Source organism: Perca fluviatilis, chromosome 1, assembly GCF_010015445.1.
Source record: "Perca fluviatilis chromosome 1, GENO_Pfluv_1.0, whole genome shotgun sequence".
NCBI classification, from domain to species: Eukaryota; Metazoa; Chordata; class Actinopteri; order Perciformes; family Percidae; genus Perca; species Perca fluviatilis.
The window spans coordinates 20,265,538-20,285,883 of NC_053112.1; the positions used below are offsets into that span (position 1 = coordinate 20,265,538).

Genomic DNA, 20,346 nt, shown 5'->3' on the forward strand with positions numbered 1-20,346 from the left:
TCCTCTCTGGCCAATAGCTACTTCAGCTAAATTCTGTCTGACAATGTCCAAAAGAAGCTGAGACATTAGTAATGAAGGAACCTCGAGACAATTAAACATGCTTCAGGAAAGGGTACATGGAGAAGATACATAGCCTACATTTAGCTGATGTGGTCTATCCTGATGCAGTTACAGGGGAACTAGCAGTCTGAGCTGTTTCTATTGTAAGCAACTTTATATCAGACTGAGCTGAGCCAGCTAAAAAGGTAATGAACTCTACTAGTAAATAGGAGAAACTGAGCAAACACCATGTACTACATGTGTACAAGTGCATGTATCAGCGGGAGGCTCCACTTGGTAACAGCCAGACCCTTGTACACTGTAGCCCAGAGGACTTTTGTTCCCTCTGTCAGGCCTGTCAGACTGCCAATCACCAGCACACCTCTTTCTGCAGTAAGAGGATTTAAGTCAAGCGCACACTGTACCACAGGACTGCAGCTAGTTAGCTAAGTCAGCAGCTTAAATGTTAACATAACATATTTTTCCCAGTTTTTTTATTTGTGGTGATACCATCTCAGCAATTATTCACAAGAACACACACTCCATAAATATTCTACCACAACTAAAATATTAACAAGAGGAACTTATAAAGTGAATCAATGTGCCAGGCACACACACACACTGTTTCTGATTCTCTTATGTCTGACACATTTTTCTTCTTTTCTTTTTTTAGGTAATTACTTGGAATTGTACAGTGAGAGGGGAAAGGGGAACACTTAGGAAAGAGAGAGAGAATGAAGACATTTGACAAATTTCCCATGCTGGAATTAAGTCCAGGATTTGGCAATCACGTGTCTAGGATCACTTAGCAACCGAGGCCCCCCTTAGTCTTACCTTCCATACACTAGTTGGACTCTTTATTGAGCCAGCTATATACAAAACATGGGGAATGAGATTTAAGGTAGTGTGTAATGATACAGTGTACAAGGGTCTGGCTGTTACCAAGTGGAGCCTCCCGCTGATACATGCACTTGTACACATGTAGTACATGGTGTTTGCTCAGTTTCTCCATGGAAACATGGAAACTAAAAGAGTGGAACATATGTAGGGAGGTACTGTACCCTCGGTTTGAGGAAAAGCTAACTAAGTCAAACAACCACTTGAGCGAGCTCAAATTCAGCATCATATTGAGCAGTTTACTCAGTGCAATACAATTAAAAATAATATTAGCCTCAACAGGGACTCTATTAAGGTGCCTATAAATGTTTTAGAGAGGGATAAGCCATTGATGGAGCAGCTGCCAAGTTTGATGCAAGCTGATTAAATGCATGATTGAAAAAGAAAATAAATGCTTAAGAAGAGCATGGTCTTACAATTCCTCACATTTAAAAATTCATAATGGCTGGCATGTCATGTGGTGTCATCAGCCTACCCAAACATTGTCTCCCCCAAATGTTCTTTTTCTTTTTAAAGCTAGTCAATAAAAAACACACAAACCATGCACCTTTTTTTAGCACCTTTTGTTCCCTCTGTCAGGCCTGTCAGACTGCCAATCACCAGCACACCTCTTTCTGCAGTAAGAGGATTTAAGTCAAGCGCACACTGTACCACAGGACTGCAGCTAGTTAGCTAAGTCAGCAGCTTAAATGTTAAGATAACATATTTTTCCCAGTTTTTTTATTTGTGGTGATACCATCTCAGTAATTATTCACAAGAACACACACTCCATAAATATTCTACCACAACTAAAATATTAACAAGAGGAACTTATAAAGTGAATCAATGTGCCAGGCACACACACACACACACACACACACACACACACACACACACACACACACACACACACACACACACACACACACACACACACACACACACACACACACACACACACACACACAAAATAATTTAGAGTACTTACTTTAGGTCTTGGAAGGGTTCTGCCCTTACATGCGATGTCTCTACAGAATGGCTGAACACCACGCCTTCGTTCCCTGTAGAGAGGGTAAGTGTGGATGAAAGGAAGGAAAAGAAAACACACCCATCTTTTGTTGTAGTCTGCACACTATTGCATCATACCTCTGTTCTTGGAACTGAGACAGACACTTAAAATGCATGACAAAGTGCTTTTGTGTGTCAAATATGACCGCATTTTCAGTAGCAATATATACATTTACTGGTAACATGTAGTACCAATGTTGTAAGTAGTATGAAGATGGGGATGATGGGGAGCTGGATGGTGTTCGATTTCAACATTGGAGATGGAGCTTTATGTCCTGTCTCTAACTAGAAGTCAATGTTGACTTGATTTTTTTAAATAATCAAACAAACCCTAACCTAGGTGGTATTGTATTACCCCCAAAACACAGTGTACTAATGCAAAGCAGTTACATGCAGTATGAACATAATTGTTCGTAGACAAGGTTGGCTCTGATATAATGCAGTGTTTAACACCCCGTGTGCAGCAAGGACCTCTGCTTTAGCCTGCAGCCCTGAACAGATGCTTGGGGGGAAGTGCTGGACAATGGCTCCTGCTGAGACTGTAAAAAAGCATGTTGGAAACTCAGCACTGCTACAAATGTAATACTTCCCATTGGCAGGCTTACTGATAACAAAAGGCTACTTGAATAATTGTTTGAAACTGAAGCAGTACATGCAAAGTTTGATTCAAGCAGATTCAAGGAGGACCAGTAGGGAGGATGATGACAACATGTCCATAAAGGTGCAGTTGCACCTCCCAAACTTGGAGGGTTGGCTTTTTCAGTTGGAAGCATAGTTTTCTAAGGGTTTATTCCAAGGCCCACTGAACACTGCACAAATGTGTATATCTCTGCAACTGCCAACAGAAGGAAACAAGAAAAGAGAAAATGCTTCCAGTTCTCTCAACAATGGTGGAGATGGCAGTTAAATGTTTGTGTGTTTCTATGTTTGATTGCTACTCTGTACAATGATGTTTCTCACTTTGTCAACCACAGGTCATTTTTTCAGCTTCTGAATGTGTTACTTTTGGTTTCACTTCATTATTTACAATTGTCTGAAATACTCTCCTGAGCATGCTGCTGTGTACATGACATGTTTATGAGCTTGTCATAGCCTTTTTGGTGGCACCTCTCCTGCTACACAACGCCCATGTAGTGTTTTCAAAGCTCCCATGTAGTGTTTTCAAAGCAGAGCCAGTACATTGGAACCAACACAATTCACACTGGGTTTATATTTTCATAAAGAGAAATCAAGCGTAAGCCCACTAGTATCGCACCTCACTAGGTGCCATGGCACTGGCTTGCATTGGCTGATTCTCAAACAGCCTTACATGCAAGCTTCCACATTAGATATGCAGTCTTTGCTATACACCTTTCGCCACTGCAGAGGGCAGCAATGTGTGGAAACATTGTTCATGTGAAATTGAAAAAAGTACCTATCTATACTGTATATCTTAATAATACATATTGTAAATAAACAGGGGCATAGCATGGCACCACTGGACCTCAGTGCACAAGCTGAATGGATGTGTTCATATTTGCATTCTTTTCACTGTTCAGTTTCTTATCTCTGACCTCCATCAATCAGTAAATGATGGCAACATTCTTTGTGCCTCTAATGGACATATCTACTCAATTACCCAGGCCTGTGTTTATGTATTTTGTATTTGTGTAGTTCACCTTGAAAGTTGAATTTGTGTGTTTGTCTAAATGTATATTTTGTACGTTCCTGGAATATAAAATAACAGAATTACTGACATTTCTAACATGCAAACAGATAGAGATGTGCACACACACATACACATCCACTTGATTTTCTCACTCACATTCAATCAGAGAGAATAAGTAAATGACAGAAAAACTGAAATTGTAGTGCGCCAAAGGGCAATTATCCTCTCTCACTTCTTCATTTTTCTTTTCATTTTACTGAAATTGCTTTGTCTTTTTTCATCTGCAATTAAACTCACCTGGCTTTGCTTAGACTGCGCCATCTGTCTCTTTTTTGCTTCCTTTCTGTCTCTCTCTCTCTCTCTTTCTGTTCCTACTGTATCTCTCTCTTGTTCTAACCTTTGTTTTTGATTCAGCAAAAATTACTCTGCTTGCTGACCCAAGTCTTGTTTGGCTGCAGTCATCAAGAGCACTCTACTTAACAGCTTACAGCATGCGTATGTACTGTAAGCTGTGTGCGTCCTCAAGGAACCTTGTTACACAAATTAGTCCAAGCCCACTGTTGGTCCATCACTGTCTGTATCTACCCCTTCATGAATCATGAAAATAATTCCTTCAGTTCCTCATGAACATGGAAAAAGAGCGTGGGAGTTTGTCAAAATGCTGACCTCCACAATGATCTATACATGTTTGTGGAATCATTTATATTCATTTATAGCTTTACCATGATGCACTGTTTTACGCTGATATGATTGATACTGCCATTTAATTACAATTCAGACAGCAACAATGATGATGTAGTTATTATAAATATATGTCAGATATCTGGATGCAAAATTAATTTCCATTTCGTAGAGCATTCTGGGTGTCAGTCAATTAACCTATCTCACTCTGCCTTACGGAACTCCTATCCAATTAATCTAACATTGTGGGAACATGGAAATTGCCTAGATAAAACATACTATATTAAAGGTGCCCTGTTTAGTTTTCTTGTAAACAAATACAAGTCATGTTTAGATTCCGTGTTGCTCAACAAAAGGCTTTCAGTGTATCCTTAAGCTTTAACCAATATGTTGAATGCATTTCCCTCCTTCTAAAACATTTATTTTTTTATAAATTTATTTATTTAACACATTCCTCATGGGGGGCGGCAGAAACTACACCCTATGGCTTTAAGTATGTTAAATCCAGAATTGTTAAACTGCATGTTTAATTTCACCTTCTTCTTTCCTGCCTGTGCTGGCACAATGCTGCACATCTTGGAGTGTTACCACCACCTGTGGATTAGTGGAATAGTGTGAAACCACTGGCATGACTGTGTATTGCGTCACCGAAGTGCACCCGCACAAACGTGCGTCCTTGTGCGTGTGCATGTGATTAACAAAAGGGGGGCCAGATAAAAACACCTTACAGCGTTACTGGTGGTCACCTTTTAAGACTAATAAACTGTACTTAAGACTTAATGTTGGTAATTTTGTGTGTGTATATATAGTAGAGTATCTGTTGTCGTTTTTGTGCGTACCACCTACCTGTGACTCTAAGTTTCTCGGTGCCGATGCTGATCTCCTCTTCATCTGCGGAGAACAGAACTCTCTCTCCATCTGCACTCCTCACCTCAAACCTCTGACACTGAGCCTCTACCATTTCTGAACCTGAGAAAGTGGGAGAAAGCGAGAGGGGCACGGGGTTAAGATTTATAGCAAAGAAACATTCAAGGCACATAAAACGCCTGGTAGATGTTTTTTATCCAAAGCTCCTTACAGAACCATCAGTGCATGGAAGGTTAGTCTTGAACGACCACAGTGGGATTTGAACTCTGAACCTCAGCATCTCTCAGTGTTGTCTTCTGCACACCACTGAAATAACTGTGGATATATTGGGACCATTTAAATGATCCACGCTGTTGGGATATGTTATCAGTAGGGAAATATATTAATATTTATTATAATAATAATAACAACAATAGAACAATGTCCCACTTAGACTGGATAATCCACAGAACATGCTGAGTTGGAACTACTTTCTACTGTATTAAAACTGTTGACAGTGTGCTCAGTTGATCATTTTAAATTATTTAAAGGGGATTTGCGCAGGCATTTTTCAACGCTTTAAGCATCATGCACTGCATTCTAGTCACAGTAAAGATGAATCGTAAACTGGGACCTCGGAGGTGAAATTTTGCGAACAAAAGTCAGTCAGGACTGCCTTGTGTTTAGAGTTTGTAAAGCCCCTGTAAAACTTGAGAATATAACTTTCACCTTAATTTAAATTTCCCTTTATAATTTTGCAATGAGGAAAAACAATATCCTTTACAGAAAAATGTCAGGTGTGACAAAGAAAATACTTCAATATGTTGAAGAAAATTACACAGTTTTTACCTCATGTGGAAGCACATATTCTGAAAGAACATTAAGGAAGTTACATTTTTGTTGCCAAGTTTCTGTAAAAAACAAATGACCTTTTAGAAATAATTTTAATTTTAATTATATTTACACATGGTGAACAATATGAAAAGTGCAGAAGAAGTAAGACATTGAACATGAAGTATACAGAGAGTGAAAAGAAGGAGAGAAATAGTGAGCTTTCAAACATTTATTTGATTCAATTGAGTCCACAAGGAAAGGTGGTGCTTTGGTAACCTGCAAGAAACACTATTAGTGCTTAAAATTAAATTTCAAGTTGTCCTCACTGCAGTTAAGGGCCATCCACACCAATAACGATAACTATAACGATTTTTTTGGTTCATAAAATGTACCTGAATTCACAAATATGTAGGATATTACTACAGACATTCCTGTAATTGTACATTGCAACGTCTGCTGTGATGTATTACCATCAGCTGGAGTGTGCAGTGCGTGTTTGACGTTATCGCTCAGCTGTGTGGATGCTCACATCGTTATAGTTATGGTTATAGTTATCGTTCTTGGTGTGGATGGCCCTTAAGAAACACATGAAGAAATACTTGAATATGGATTTAGGCCACTTTAAGTTCTGCTTTTTGTATGGAAAGCAACTATGTACTGTATGTCAAAAAGGTTGAATAGCCAGCTTTTGCATATAATTGTATTTGCTATTATTCCTATTCTTATGGGAGGTATGTGGCGATTGTTTATGGATATCTAAAAGCAAGTCACCCATTATTACTTTTTAGTACCAATTGTTGCAGCAGACACATAGATTAGATTTGTTGCTGGTGCCTTTTCAAGCAAACGCTGACAGTGAGATTTCAGTGGTCTCAATGGCAGTTTTCCTTTCGTTCATTTTGTTTATCCATGTTTCCCTTCAATTTGTGATTTGGACTGTGGTGTGCTGCCATGCAAACCCTGCTGAGCCTCTCTCTCTCCCTATCCCCTTTCTTCCTTGTCTGGTCTCCCAGGCTATTACAAGTGCCAATTAGAAACCCAGAGTGCCTTGTCAGTAATAATCAAACTTTATTAACAGCCATCAATCTGTGATTAAGCTCCTTTTCTCATCTTTCTCTCACTGTCTTTATCCTTTCTATCTCTCCTTCCTTAAGCCTCTCACTCCTCCACCGACTGTGTGAAAAAGCATTTGAGATTTGTGTTGTGAAAGGCTCACCCTACAGCAAGGTGTGTGTACGTGTGTTATAAATGTATGCAAAGATTTAGGAGATGGAAGGGGAGGGGGGTTGACACAGAGATGGGGGAAGTATGGTGAGAGGGGAATGAAAGAAAGAAAAAGAGGGTTTAAGTTTAAGAAGGAGAGATAGAGAGAAAGTGAAGCCGGTTTAAATTGGAGCAGTGCTGTGCTAGTTGCCATCTCAGACATCCAGCTAGTACTCTTTGGCTGCATAGTTCAGCACTCATCCTATAGTACAGCGCGTAGAGCAGATTTCCAACATGGGTGCAGGTCAGCATATTCCAAACACTTTAGTATTTGTTTCTTCTCATCTTCTTAGTAAGGGTGTATTAAATAGTCTGAAACAGCAGGAGATCAGCAGCTTCAATGACAGTGACAACTTCATTCAAGAGAAATTAAGTTTTCGTATATCAGTACACATCTACTGTAGGAGAAGAGTATGTAGCATCAGACAAAGAGGTAATAGAAGACAATATGTGACTGGTCATAATGTAATGCATGTTTACAGATAGGAGACAACTGCTGATAAAATGATCTGGTCTTTAACTACAGTATTGTGACTATATCCTCTTTGCACTGAGGCTGTAATGTGTGATTATATGAGAATTGGGCCAATAGCTTTAACGCTAAATTAAAATGAACCTGGGAATAAAAAATTTTTTTATGGAATGACCAAAAAGCTATTTGGTACTCTTTGTGACAAAGTGGGCTGAAGTTTTAAATTGATTGCTTATGGAAAAGGGCTGACAGAGAGTGGAGCAGTCTGCTGAGCACTTACTTTACTTCAAACAAATGAACAGCGATGCGGCGTTGCAATGAAAAACTAAACGGTAGATGCTATCACTGTGAAAAAACTTCTTTTGAGTTTAGTTCTAGTTGATGTGTCAGTCAGTAACCCTCTAAACTGCGAAATGGAAGAAAGGCTTATTATACAGTAGCTCTAATCACTTCTGAAATGTGTGTTGAAACGGACAACAGTGAAAAGAATAAAGCATAAAGGCATGGAATATCAACGCTCTCCGCAGCACACCAAATGAAATTTAGACACTTTGCAATGACATAACTCTGTTGTGTTAAATGTCTCCTGTCATTGTACCTATTTTACACATTCAGTTGTGAAAACATGAGGAGTGGTTGGTCCAATAATACTATATGGTCTTTTTGGTTTCATCTTATTAGCGATCTGCAGGTAGCTAATGTTAATTCTGTGTAAATTAAGTGCTTTTGGTAAATTAATTTGCTCTTGCAAATGTCTCTTCCACTGATAAAACCAAAGTAATTCTGCTGTCACCAATAACAACAGGACTTCTCGTTAGGCAGACATGTTAATTGATGCGCTGATTTAAATAATCACTTCCTGACAGGCTCGCCTCTGTTGTCACAAGTGGCTCCCTCAGCAGGATCCTTCAGTAACAATAAAGCTTTATGAATCTCTCACTGATGAAGAGAGGTGCTAGAGAAGAAGTATTACAGTACAGATCTGAACTTCATGAGCTTCCGTCTGCTGAGCCATTTTAATGTTTTAAGCATGGTGAGAGCACCGTCTTTGGTTTATTACCACTTTAGAACACATACACTGCATTACATTTGGAATAATAAATGCTATTCGTACCAGCCTGCTGTCACATGTTAATTTCTGGTTGTAATGGTTCACACAAAACTACAGCTCCATACACATCCCTGCTCAACAATAAAGTTATACCAGAACTTTTAGAAACTAACACATTTCTTGAGGTCAATAACAGCAGTATCTGCAATAGTTGCACTGATGTATGATGGTGTGTGTGTAATCTTACAAGAGGTTAATGCAAGAACTGATATTCTACAATCTGCTTTGATCTGAAATAGGTATAAGAAAAAAGAAGCTCATGTCTTAACACTTTATCACAGTATGAAAACTACTATCTCCAAAGTGCATTCTTATTTGAGCAGTTTTAAAAGCAAGTGAAATATGTATTATGAAAATTTCACTTTGCCAATGAATTTTCATATGATGGTTGTGATCTTTTAAAGGGACAATTCTGGGATTTTCAAACTTATCTCTTATCTATCTGAAAGAGGTGTATGGTGTAGGCCTGCAGTTCTTTCAAATGTTCTCTGTCTTTGGGGTTCAGCCATCCGCAGCTGTAAAATCTGCTCTACATCTGTCCTCCAGTGGCATGACTGGAGGATGAGAGAATGTTATGGATGAGAATTCTTTACAGTGTACTGTACATTTTAAGTGTTTTTACTGACTTGGTTCTTCAGTTTTCACTGGATACTGTCACAGATGACTGCTCTCACAGGGCTGTATGTGTGTTTGTGCATGTGTACTTGCACAGAGGTGTGCTGGACACGTTCTTCAGGAGCATAAAGATAAAAAAAAAAAAAAAAACAAGGACAGCAGTAGGGCGATCTGAAGAAGGAGTGGAAGCCACCAATGAGCCACGGTCCCTGCCCCTGTCTTCAGTGCTCAACGAGCAGCCGGGAAAGCAGAGCGAGACCACGGGGGAAATACAGTGTGTGGAGCCGGCAAATTTTCACATCGCACTCAGTGAATTAAGGATTTATTGTGACGAAAACAAATGTCGAAATGACAGATTGTTGGAAGAGTGGAAAGACTTGGTGACCTGTTGTTGTGTTTCATGATGATTTTACAGGGTAACGTTTACAGGGTAACATTTACAGGGTAACGTTTACAGGGTAATGTTAATAAATTTGTCTTGGTTCAAACTTGACAAACTTGAATTCAGAAGGTGTATGATTGTATTTTTCTGTTTAGGTGTAGGAATATTTCCTTTTCTTGACATTTTGTTAGTTTTTTTTTGTTTACTAAAAAGCTGAGAAAGCTTAGTAAAGTCGCCGCTCACATGTGCCATGCGTCTGCTAGCAGGAGAACTCGCTTTCTTAGTCAATAGCAAACACTGCGGAATTTATTTCTTCAATGGACTACGTATACCATAAGTACTGATTAGACATCTACAGCAAAGGTACCACATTTTCCCTTTCAAGTCCCCATCCTTATTTCACATTCATAAAGAACTAGAGGGCACTGCGTGCAAAGTGTGCAAAGTATCCAAAAACATTGATTAATTATCCAACTTGCTGCTTCATCATTTACTTACTGAATTAGTTTGTTAAGAATAGCAATGTGATTTGAAGTTTCTGTAGGTGTGAGAGAAGCACCTGACTGTTACTGTGGTCTACACCAGAGACAAAGAGTAGCAAAAGGACATTTGTTCATAAAAAAACATTTTTACAGTAACAATTGGTCAGACGGCTGAATGTAATAGTGATGAACCATCAGAGAATTATCAACTGACCCTGCATTTCCCTTCCCCTTTATAGCATCTTTTCATCTTCAGCGGTTTTGGTTGTAAGGCACTCGCTCGCTAGCGCCCCCTACAAAGTTAATAAAATTGAGCCCCTGTAGTACGTTTAACGTAGACTAACGAAACTTAGTACACAGTAACATATCAAGACGTACAAAAAACGTCATTGGAGCCATACCCTAAACCCAACAGGAAGTCCGCCATTTTGAATTGAAACTGCAAAATTAGTGCGATTTTGGCCATTTCCACATACCTCGTACTTTAACGAACTCCTCCTAGAGATTTCATCAACTTCAAATTTGGTCTGTGCCATCTTAAGATGTTAAAGATGAAAAGTTGTTAAAAGAAAAACTCTGAGGACATTTACCGGCCAAAATTGACTCAAAGTCATAGCGCCCCCTAGTGGCAACAGGAAGTAGGCCCAAAACTATACATGCTATACTTTAACGAACTCCTCCTAAAGATTGCATCCGAGCAACTTCAAATTTGGTCTGTGCCATCTCAAGACGTTAAAGATGAAAAGTTATTAAAAGAATTTTTTTCGTCAAACGGTGTGGGCGTGGCATGGCAGCCATTTTGAGTGTTTAGCGATGAACGAGAAAGTGGCTGTAACTACAGTGTACATTGTCTTATCTGCTTAAAATTTCCCACAACAAAAGAGTCCAGGCCTGAGGACATATACAGGCCAATATTGACTTTTGGTCATAGCGCCCCGCCACTGGCAACAGGAAATCAGCCTTATATGACAAAACATCATCCGATTTACATGAAACTTATGTGTGGTCTACATGTGATACTGAGCCGCCCCCTATACTTTAACCACGCCCACGTATGCAGGCCACGCCACCCCTTTCATAACATTTCAACCGTTTAAAGTAGAGTCTTGTGTGAGGTATCATTGAACTCAGCAGAGTTTGCTTTTTGGTGATGATCTGCGTTAATGCGTGTCCTAGCGAGGCGTCTGCAGTAAGCATTAACAGCAGAGGCCCGAGGCGGATCAATGCTGCTTGCAGCTTTAATTAGAGCCCGAGCGCTGACAGCGGCAAAGGCCCTATTGAAACTGAAGGAATTATTTATTTTTCCCGGCAAATTAATTGGCTTTTTGAGGGCCTTAACATATTCAAAAACTCACCAAATTTGGCTGTTGCATCAAGTCTGGTGAAAATGTACGTATTTTAAGGGTTTTGGGAATAGGCGCACAAAAATGGCTTGCTAGCGCCCCCTACAAAGTTAAACAAATTGAGCCCCTGCAGTGCGTTTAACGTAGACTCACGAAACGTGGTACACATATGTAACCTGTCAAGATGTACAAACAACTTCATAGAGCCATACCCTAAACCCAACAGGAAGTCCGCCATTTTGATTTCAAGTTCGAAATTAGAGCGATTTTGGCCATTTCCACATGTAGTACTTTAACGAACTCCTCCTAGAGATTTCATCCGATCAACTTCAAAATCGGTCTGTGCCATCTTAAGACGTTAAAGATGAAAAACTGTTAAAAGAAAAACTTTTCGTCATAGGGCGTGGCCGTGGCGGCCATTTTGTGCGTTTCGCCGCCGAAACAGGAAGTGGGTGTAACTCGAGAGTACATCGTCCAACTGGCTCGAAACTTTTCAGGATTCATAAGAGTCCAACCCTGACGATATTTACTTAAAGTCATAGCGCCCCCTAGTGGCAACAGGAAGTAGGCCTAAAAGTCAAGGTGCTATACTTTAACGAACTCCTCCTACAGATTTCATCCGATGGACTTCAAACTTGGACGGTACCACCCCAACACCTTAAAGATGAAAAGTTATTAAAAGAAAAACTTTTCATCAGACGGTGTGGGCGTAGTGTGGCAGCCATTTTGAGTGTTTAGCGATGAACAAAGAAGTTGTTGTAACTTGAGTGTACGTTGTCGTATCTGCTCGAAATTTCTCACGATTGACAAGGGTCCAGGCCTGAGGACACCTACAGGTCAAAATTGACTTTTGGTCATACCGCCCCCCGCTGGCACCATGAAATCTGCCTTATATGACAAACATCATCCAATTTACATGAAACTCAGAATGTGTGGTCTACATGTGATACTGAGCCGCCCCCTATAATATGACCACGCCCACTTACTCATACCACGCCCCCTTTTATAACATTTGAACCGTTTTAGGTAGAGTCTTGTGTAAGGTGTCATTGAACTCAGCAGTGAGTTCCTTCTTCATTGGTGATGGTTTGTCCCGCCCCCTATGCTTAAGCCACGCCCCCTTTCATAACATTTGAACCGTTTAAGGTATACCCTTGTGTGAGGTATCATTGAACTCAGCAGAGACTTCCTTCTTCATTGGTGATGGTTTGGCCCGCCCCCCTATGCTTTAGCCACGCCACTTTTCACAGCTAATGAACTGTATAACGTAGAGTCTAGTAAGGGTATCGTTGAACTCGGCGGGGAGTTCCCTTTTCATTGTTGACGATTTGCGGCGTCTGAGTGCCGCGCAAATGCACAGTTGCAGGAGCGGCGTCCGCTGGTAACCCCGACGCGCGCAGAGGCGCGAGGGCCCGTCCATCGCTGCTCGCAGCTTTAATTAGCTTTGTTTCCAGAAGAAGGTAGCTGTTTTTAGTGAACAAAGCTCTGATAATCCCACTGTATGCTACCTTCCCAGCACCGAACGGCAGGCAGATGAGTGATCATCTAGCTGTTGAACATAATGAAGCATTTAGCAGCTAAAAAGCCAGACAGTTCCCTCAATTCTTTTGCGGAAACCAAAACCAAGCTTACATGAGGGTGAGTATTGGATTTTCATTCATTTGGTGGCGAGAAAAATGGCTTTAAAGACATGTTAATGTTGTTTTGTGATGTCTACACAGACGCACAGCTAGGACTTGGCTATTACAGCCTTGTTCTGTCAGGCCTGTGAAAGCTGCACTAAAACAACAGGTTTCTATTACATGATCAAGGGCACATCGACATCAGTTTGAATGCCAAGGCTGGGGAAAGTGCTTCTTATTAACATCTCCATCTCAGTGTTATCCACCAGAAGCATGACTCCCTAAACTAGGCTGCCCCTGATGGTCACTTATGCATCATTTATAGGTTTCTTTAATCACCATTTTCAATTTACTCTGCCTCTGTTGCATATATCCTTCTCTTGTTCTTGCAACTCAAGTTCTGAATAGGTTGAAACAAAAGAAAAATTGTTAAACTTTTCCCATACTTGAATGGGACTGTGAGTTCTCCAATTTGTATTCTGTAATTAATGAAAAGAGCACATTAAAATTGTGCCTGTGTAACTTTTTTACTACTGCACATTAAAGCATTGAGGCCATAATAAAGTTATATGGGTTTGCTATGCTGGATTTTTAATTCAAGGCTTTAAATTAGGGCTTCTAGCAACGATGGGATATGACACAAGAAGACACTGTGAAAAAAAAGGTTTGGGGGATATGTAGAAAGAAGAGTGTGGCTAAGCCAAGTAAACACTGCATGCATGGTTGATTTTCCTAAACAGGTCAAGAAGAATTTGAATTACAATCAGCTTCAATGCGCTTTGTGATTATGCCTCCCCACCACTCACACCTTTCTTTCCCTCAGCATCTTTCTCTCACACCCCTGGAGATGAGAGATCACACGTGTGGGTGGAACAGTTTGTGACATTTGTGTACATTTTTGTTCTTTAAATGTGTGTCTGGGCTCATACTTTTTGCGTACATCCCTGGCCATGCGTATTTGCATATGTGAATGCTAATATATTTTCCAGCCAGGAAACACTTCTAAAATTAGGCAGTTTTTGTCCTTTGGCTATTTAGAGAAAATCGACCATGTTTTGTCTTATTTAAATCACTCTACAGTTTTCCTTAGGTCAAAATGCTGGCAATATGCTAAAAGTAGCATTACGGCTTTTAAGTTAAAGATGAGGTTATATAACTCAAACTTTAGTGTCCTTGCACTTTTAGATGTGAATTTTATGACTGTTTTTTAAGATTTCTCTGGCTGCTTTTAATGCTTGGCTGGGTCTGGCCATTGGCTAAATCACTTTCACCTTTTATGAATTGGAGTACAGCCTGGGATCTCCAGGCAGGGCCCATTCAACAGCTACATAGTCTAGACAAAAAGGTTAGGGGGACTTCGAGCCTTTTCAGCAGGAGCATCAGCAAAATCGACTTTCTAAAACTGTAGCCATACTAGCTGGCCTGGAAGGATTTGTCCAATAATAGAAGGTGCAAGGACATCTTTATAACTTTACCTCCCCAAAGAAATGTGTGACATACTCTGTCATTTACTGCATGATTAAAGATATATTACATTGTAGTGACTAAATTGGGCATTGCTCTATGAAGTGGGTTATTCATAGGCATACCTGTCACATATGGTTGTTACACCATATATGAGTCTATGTTTTCATATATCAGATTAATCACATTTAATCAAACAGTCAGAGCCTGGATAGCTACAGTATGTGTAGGTGTGTGCAGCTTCAGTATTTTAGATTCTTTGATAGTTGAAAAAAAATGTTTGGGTTCAAATTTAACAAATAATGGGCCTCATTCAACAATATCTTCCTAAGTTTTCTCTTAAATACAGTATGTTCTTAAGAAAGACCCTAAGAAAAGTCTATAGGTATGTTTCCATCCACACGTTTTTATCCGAATTAAGTGATATCGAATGAAAAATGCCTTATGGAAACAGTAAAATTCGATAGAATTTCATTAATATCGACTCAAAGGAAATACGTTCGGTCTCATTGGATTTTCTCTTGATTGATATACGGCTTATGCGATAAACGCTGATGGAAACGTTATTTGCCGAATAAATTAATGAATTGAAAGTTTTAGGTAATTTTATGGTTACAACCTGCCACAAAACGAAGAAGAAGAAGTTTTAGTTAATTTCTGCCCAGTATGTCCGCTCTGCTGCACACATGACAGATGTAAGTGGACGAACGAGGAGACAAGAGACTTTTTGAATTTAATTTTTGAGCAAAATATAACGGCTATTTTAGCTAGCAAAAATCTAAGAAATGCCATAATTTATCAGGAACTCATGAAGGAAATGACCAACAAAGGTTACGACAAGCCGTGGGACGTCCTCCGGAGTAAATGGAAGGCGCTCAAACAGCGATACATGTCTCAAAAAAGAGAGTTGTCTCGCAGCGGTGCCAGAGGGAAAATAAAAGGCAAGTTCCACCTTTTTGATGAGCTGGATCAGATCCTCGGCCAAATGCCCATCGTAGCTTCCTTGGTTTCTAATATTAACAACAACTACTTTTGTCTAGCAAAACTTTGTTCGCAAATGTTTGCTTGAATGTTGTGCGATTCAGTGTGAAAATGAATTGGAAACACCTTAAAATGTCTCAAATCAATTTGATATACCAATTTAATCGCAAAACAGCATGCGACGTCATTACGCACAGGTTTTCATTAGTTTTTTTACCAAACTTCAGATAATTTGATTGACAAGTGGATGGAAATTTAGCTTATGTCTGAAGAACGGCTGCAAGAATTTAACGAAAAACAAGACATCATATTTAGTGCGTCAGCAGTGCACACTAAGCAGCAAATAAAACCAATGCATGGAAGGCAGTTACTTATCAAGTGAACGCTGTATCCGGAGAAGGGTGCAGACTCGATGAAGTCGAAAATAAATGGTTTGATCTGAAATCTGAGGCAATTAGAAATTATTAATTATTTCAAAATATAGAAGATACTCTTGGCGTATAAATAGCGTGATCAATTACTTATTATTGGATGGCAGGGTTCCCCATTAATATAATTGATGTGAATTGAAGGCAAAGCAAGGCAAGTTTATTTAAATTCATACCCAAAGGCAGTTCAAAGTGCTTTACAAATTAGCAGTAGCGTGTATTTATTAAAATAGACAAACGTATAATTATGTGTAAAATAATGAAAATCATTACAAAATGGAGAGAAATGTTAAATTTTAAATTAGAACGGACGAAAACGGTATAGCTACTTTTTTGTTTTGAGCAAACATGTCAGCTCCAAATTGTGCGTAAGAGTGCTCTTGAGTGTGCATAGATTCGGTTCTTACCTAAGAACAAATCCCAAATAAGACAACATTGGTGAATGCCAGAATCTTCGTGAAAACTGCGTAAGTGGGGTTTAAGAACACATTTGTTCTTAAGAACGTTTAGTGAATGAGGCCCATTGTGCTTACATGGCATGCTGTCTTTCTTGTGAGAAATTAGCTTTGTCATACAGACTGATATTGGTCCAAATTTATACATTTATGTAACTTTTGAACAGTTAAGGGATGAATTAATCATCGGCCAGTTTAACACACACAGGGGTGCAAGTGCATGGTATTTGGGTCCACACATTCACACAGCTAGAGATATATTAGCTCATATTATATTTTAGTCTATTAGTAACTTCTTTCTCTCAGACATGCACACAAACCATTTCCTGACACCAAAATCCACCAAATCAGACCTTCAAAGACTTCAGGCAGGCACAGATCTGTGTTTGCTTCCTTGAAAAGACAGTTTGTTAGCAGTGCTTTAGATATATCTGTCAACTTTACACAAGCAGCAAACTCTCCCTTTTATATTTATATTATATATTCTACCTAGATTGTATTGGCACTAAGCATCTCCTTGGCTATGCTCCAATGATCATCAACCTGTGCATGAACATACAAACACACTTTTCAAATTGATAATCCTTAATGATGTGACCACAAGGATGGGTTCTTTTTCATGTATGCAAACTATCAAATGTTAACATGCATATCTGCGTATGCGCATATCTGTGTGTTTATTAATTAACATGTAGACAAGGCAATGAACCGGAGCAAGCAAAAACACTACTAGGATGGACTGAAAACAAGAGATGCTGTGTCCTTTATAATTTTTTTACAGAGTAGTAAATGTAAATAGTGAGTAACAACATGGATAGTTTGAATAGTGGAGAAAACACTTTTCTTCTTTTCTCTTACATCTACAGTTTAACCGTACAAAACCCTGCAAAACATCTTTCTATGTCAGGGGAATCATTTTGGCTTTGACTGGATTTCACTCGCTCACTAAACTTCTTGATTAGTTATTCAAACATGACAAGGCTTATCAGTGGATTAAGATGAGCATTCTGTTGAGTGAGTCAAGCTGATATGCTTGTCAGTTCTCCTCCTGTCTAGAATGTCAAATGTAATGAATATTCAGAAGCCCGGTAGGCTCTTTTGTGTGTTCTGCAAGGGAAAGTGTTCCCAAGGAGAATTTGTGCAAACCTTATTACGCAATGCATAGCACATGTGTACTGTAGAAATATTTAATTAAATGTTGAGTCAAATGTTTCTCTGTCCTCTTTTCAGAAATAGTAACGCTTCATTCAAACTGGGTAAATTGTTAGATGCATTTAGTTCCACATTAGCATGTGAGCCCTTGGGGCTCTGAGCAAGGAAACAAGGGATCAACTGAAGTCGGAATTGAATGGCAATCACAACCAATTAACAAAGTGTTGCTTTTAACAAAAATGAAGGACAATGTCTAGAAGCAAACATTTAATGTGGAATTTACTGTACAAAATGTAAGATTATTAATATTATGTTCACTCTTATGAAACCTATTCCTTTTCCTAGATGCATATATTAACATTTATGTTTTATTGTATTGGTGTTTCACTTGTTATGGGCCCCTAAAAGTAAATAAACCTTAAAAGGGATGTATGTTATAATCTCTTCAGACAGTAACCTTCAGCAGCTTTCATGTACTACACATAGGCCATGTTTAGTACCAGAGATTGGATTTTGCTCAAAAAATACTTTTATCATCAACTGGTAACTACCGTAGACTTCTACACCTAAAAGGTATAATATGTAACTTTTCCACATTAAAATGTTGTGACCTATGACCTATGTTATACTTTTTGTTTAGTTGTGTACATACATTATTAAGTTGTTTACAAAAATGTTCAAACCCAGAGATATTTGTAATTCTAAATAAGGTAACAGTCCATTACATGTGGTCCCCTTTCAATGGCATCATATACCCTTTGTGTCAATGTTGTGGTTGTCTGCCAGATGATGTCATAAATTGACAGTTTTTAATTTTTGGTCCTTTTTAACTATGTATGTTAACCCATCATAATCATTACGTTAATGAAGGATTTTAGTCATCAGACATCTGGATCTTAAGTTATCAGAGAAACAAGCTAAACTAGGGTTAGTGGCAGTTTGGCACGCAGTGCTTCCGGGATGTCCTGTGTCTGCCGAACAGCGTTGGAGAAAAATTATTTTTATTGTTTTTTATTTTTAATTCAGGGATTTAACCAGTTTTATTCACCTGGTCCGTTTGTTTTGCCTCCTGAACGATGGACACGGAAGGAACTGGGACAAGCAGGCTGCATTAACAGCAATAGTGGTGAAGACAACAACAATACAATCCCCCGGACCCTCAAGTGTCCAATCCCGCCGTAGTTCAACATCACATCTCCTTAAGTCCTCTAATATTTCCTCATTTATGGCATCAACACATCCATGATTCATGGAAAGGTTGTGTAAAACACAACAAGCCACAAAGAATGATGCGACTTTTTGAGGACTGTACTGTAAGTACTGTAAGTGCTGTAAGTGCCTCCTGACCGATCCAAACACCTGAAGCGCATTTTCAGTATTATTTTTCCTTGTATTTATGTATTGTATGCAAAAATGGGAACTGCTGCGTCCGTGTAGACGAGAGAAGCAAAGTGTCTGCGCGTTGTGCACACGCTACATTATGGCCAAGCATGCGCCCCTAAAATAGCATCTGAATAACGCGCCACTGACTTTAGATCAGGTTTTTCCTGGTATGTGGCGGAATTGTTTTCTGAAACTGCAAAATAGCACTAGGGAACGTTTGCGCCTGAACACGCCTCCTCTTTTCGCTGAAGCACCCCCGTGAGCGCAAATTCATTCCCTAATTTACCGACGTGCATCTGTGGAGGGAAAAGTCTGCTGTGCGTTGGGTGCAAAATAGGAATGATACATGCGTCGGTGTACAAAGTCAATTGCGCTGGGTGCAAGATAGGGCCCTAAGTCTTTCTCTTAATGACACTGCAGAAGTGCCCAAAATTGTCTGCTTTTTATTCATTTACAAGGAACAAGGTAAGTTGACTTTTATTTGACAATGCCTTCCTTCTTCAATACATTTGTGGACATGTATATTTTAAGTTTTTATATTGGTATTTGGTAAAAAGCCCTGCAATATATCCTTCCTCACAGAAGCTCATAATGTGTGTTAAACCCTGAAAGGTGTTGATTCAGGCTGGACTCAATAGGGGTGTATAGAATTGCATTATATAGACAGTTTCTTATATTCTTTCCCCCTCTTGTTTGTAAATGGAAATTGACATAAATATAATGCAGTCCAATACAAGACCACCACTAGCTACAGCTTAACAACATTAATTAGACCAATGTGTGTATTTATATTTGTGTTGAAAAGATACATACACACCCAAAATGCATACAAAAGAGGAGAAAGGCCCACTCAACAACCCTCCTTCCTCAAGGCATAAGAAACACCACAAACCCACAGTTAGGGGTCAAGCTATGAGCCAAATTGGTCCAAAAAAGAGTTGAATAGAGTTGAAAGTGAGCCACGGTAACTTTGAGAGATAAGTGCTACACGGCACTGTTCGAGGAGCAAGATAATAATAGAGGCAGAGAAGAGGGCAAAAGAGAAAGCAACTGTATTAGTTTGGCCCTCTGAAAGTAAACAGCATGCAGCATGGCTATGATGCAACAGCAGGAAACAAGAGGGTCACCACAACGTTGTTTCTATCCGTCAAAGAGACATACAGGCCCTCTGCTGCGCCACAGCACAAATTTAATCCCTTCA

The 20,346-nt window shown here is 39.3% G+C and overlaps 1 protein-coding gene across 2 annotated transcripts in view; it reads right to left on the reverse strand.

Annotated features, from left to right (window-relative positions):
• LOC120565775 (zeta-sarcoglycan) overlaps positions 1-20,346 on the reverse strand; it is a 408,082-nt gene that overhangs the window by 51,821 nt on the left and 335,915 nt on the right. For both annotated transcript variants that reach the window (XM_039811797.1, XM_039811802.1), the window contains exons 5-6: positions 5,159-5,281; positions 1,904-1,976 (exon numbers count right to left, since the gene is read on the reverse strand). In XM_039811797.1, the coding sequence (XP_039667731.1) occupies positions 1,904-1,976; positions 5,159-5,281 (196 nt within the window). The remainder of the gene's footprint in view (positions 1-1,903; positions 1,977-5,158; positions 5,282-20,346) is intronic.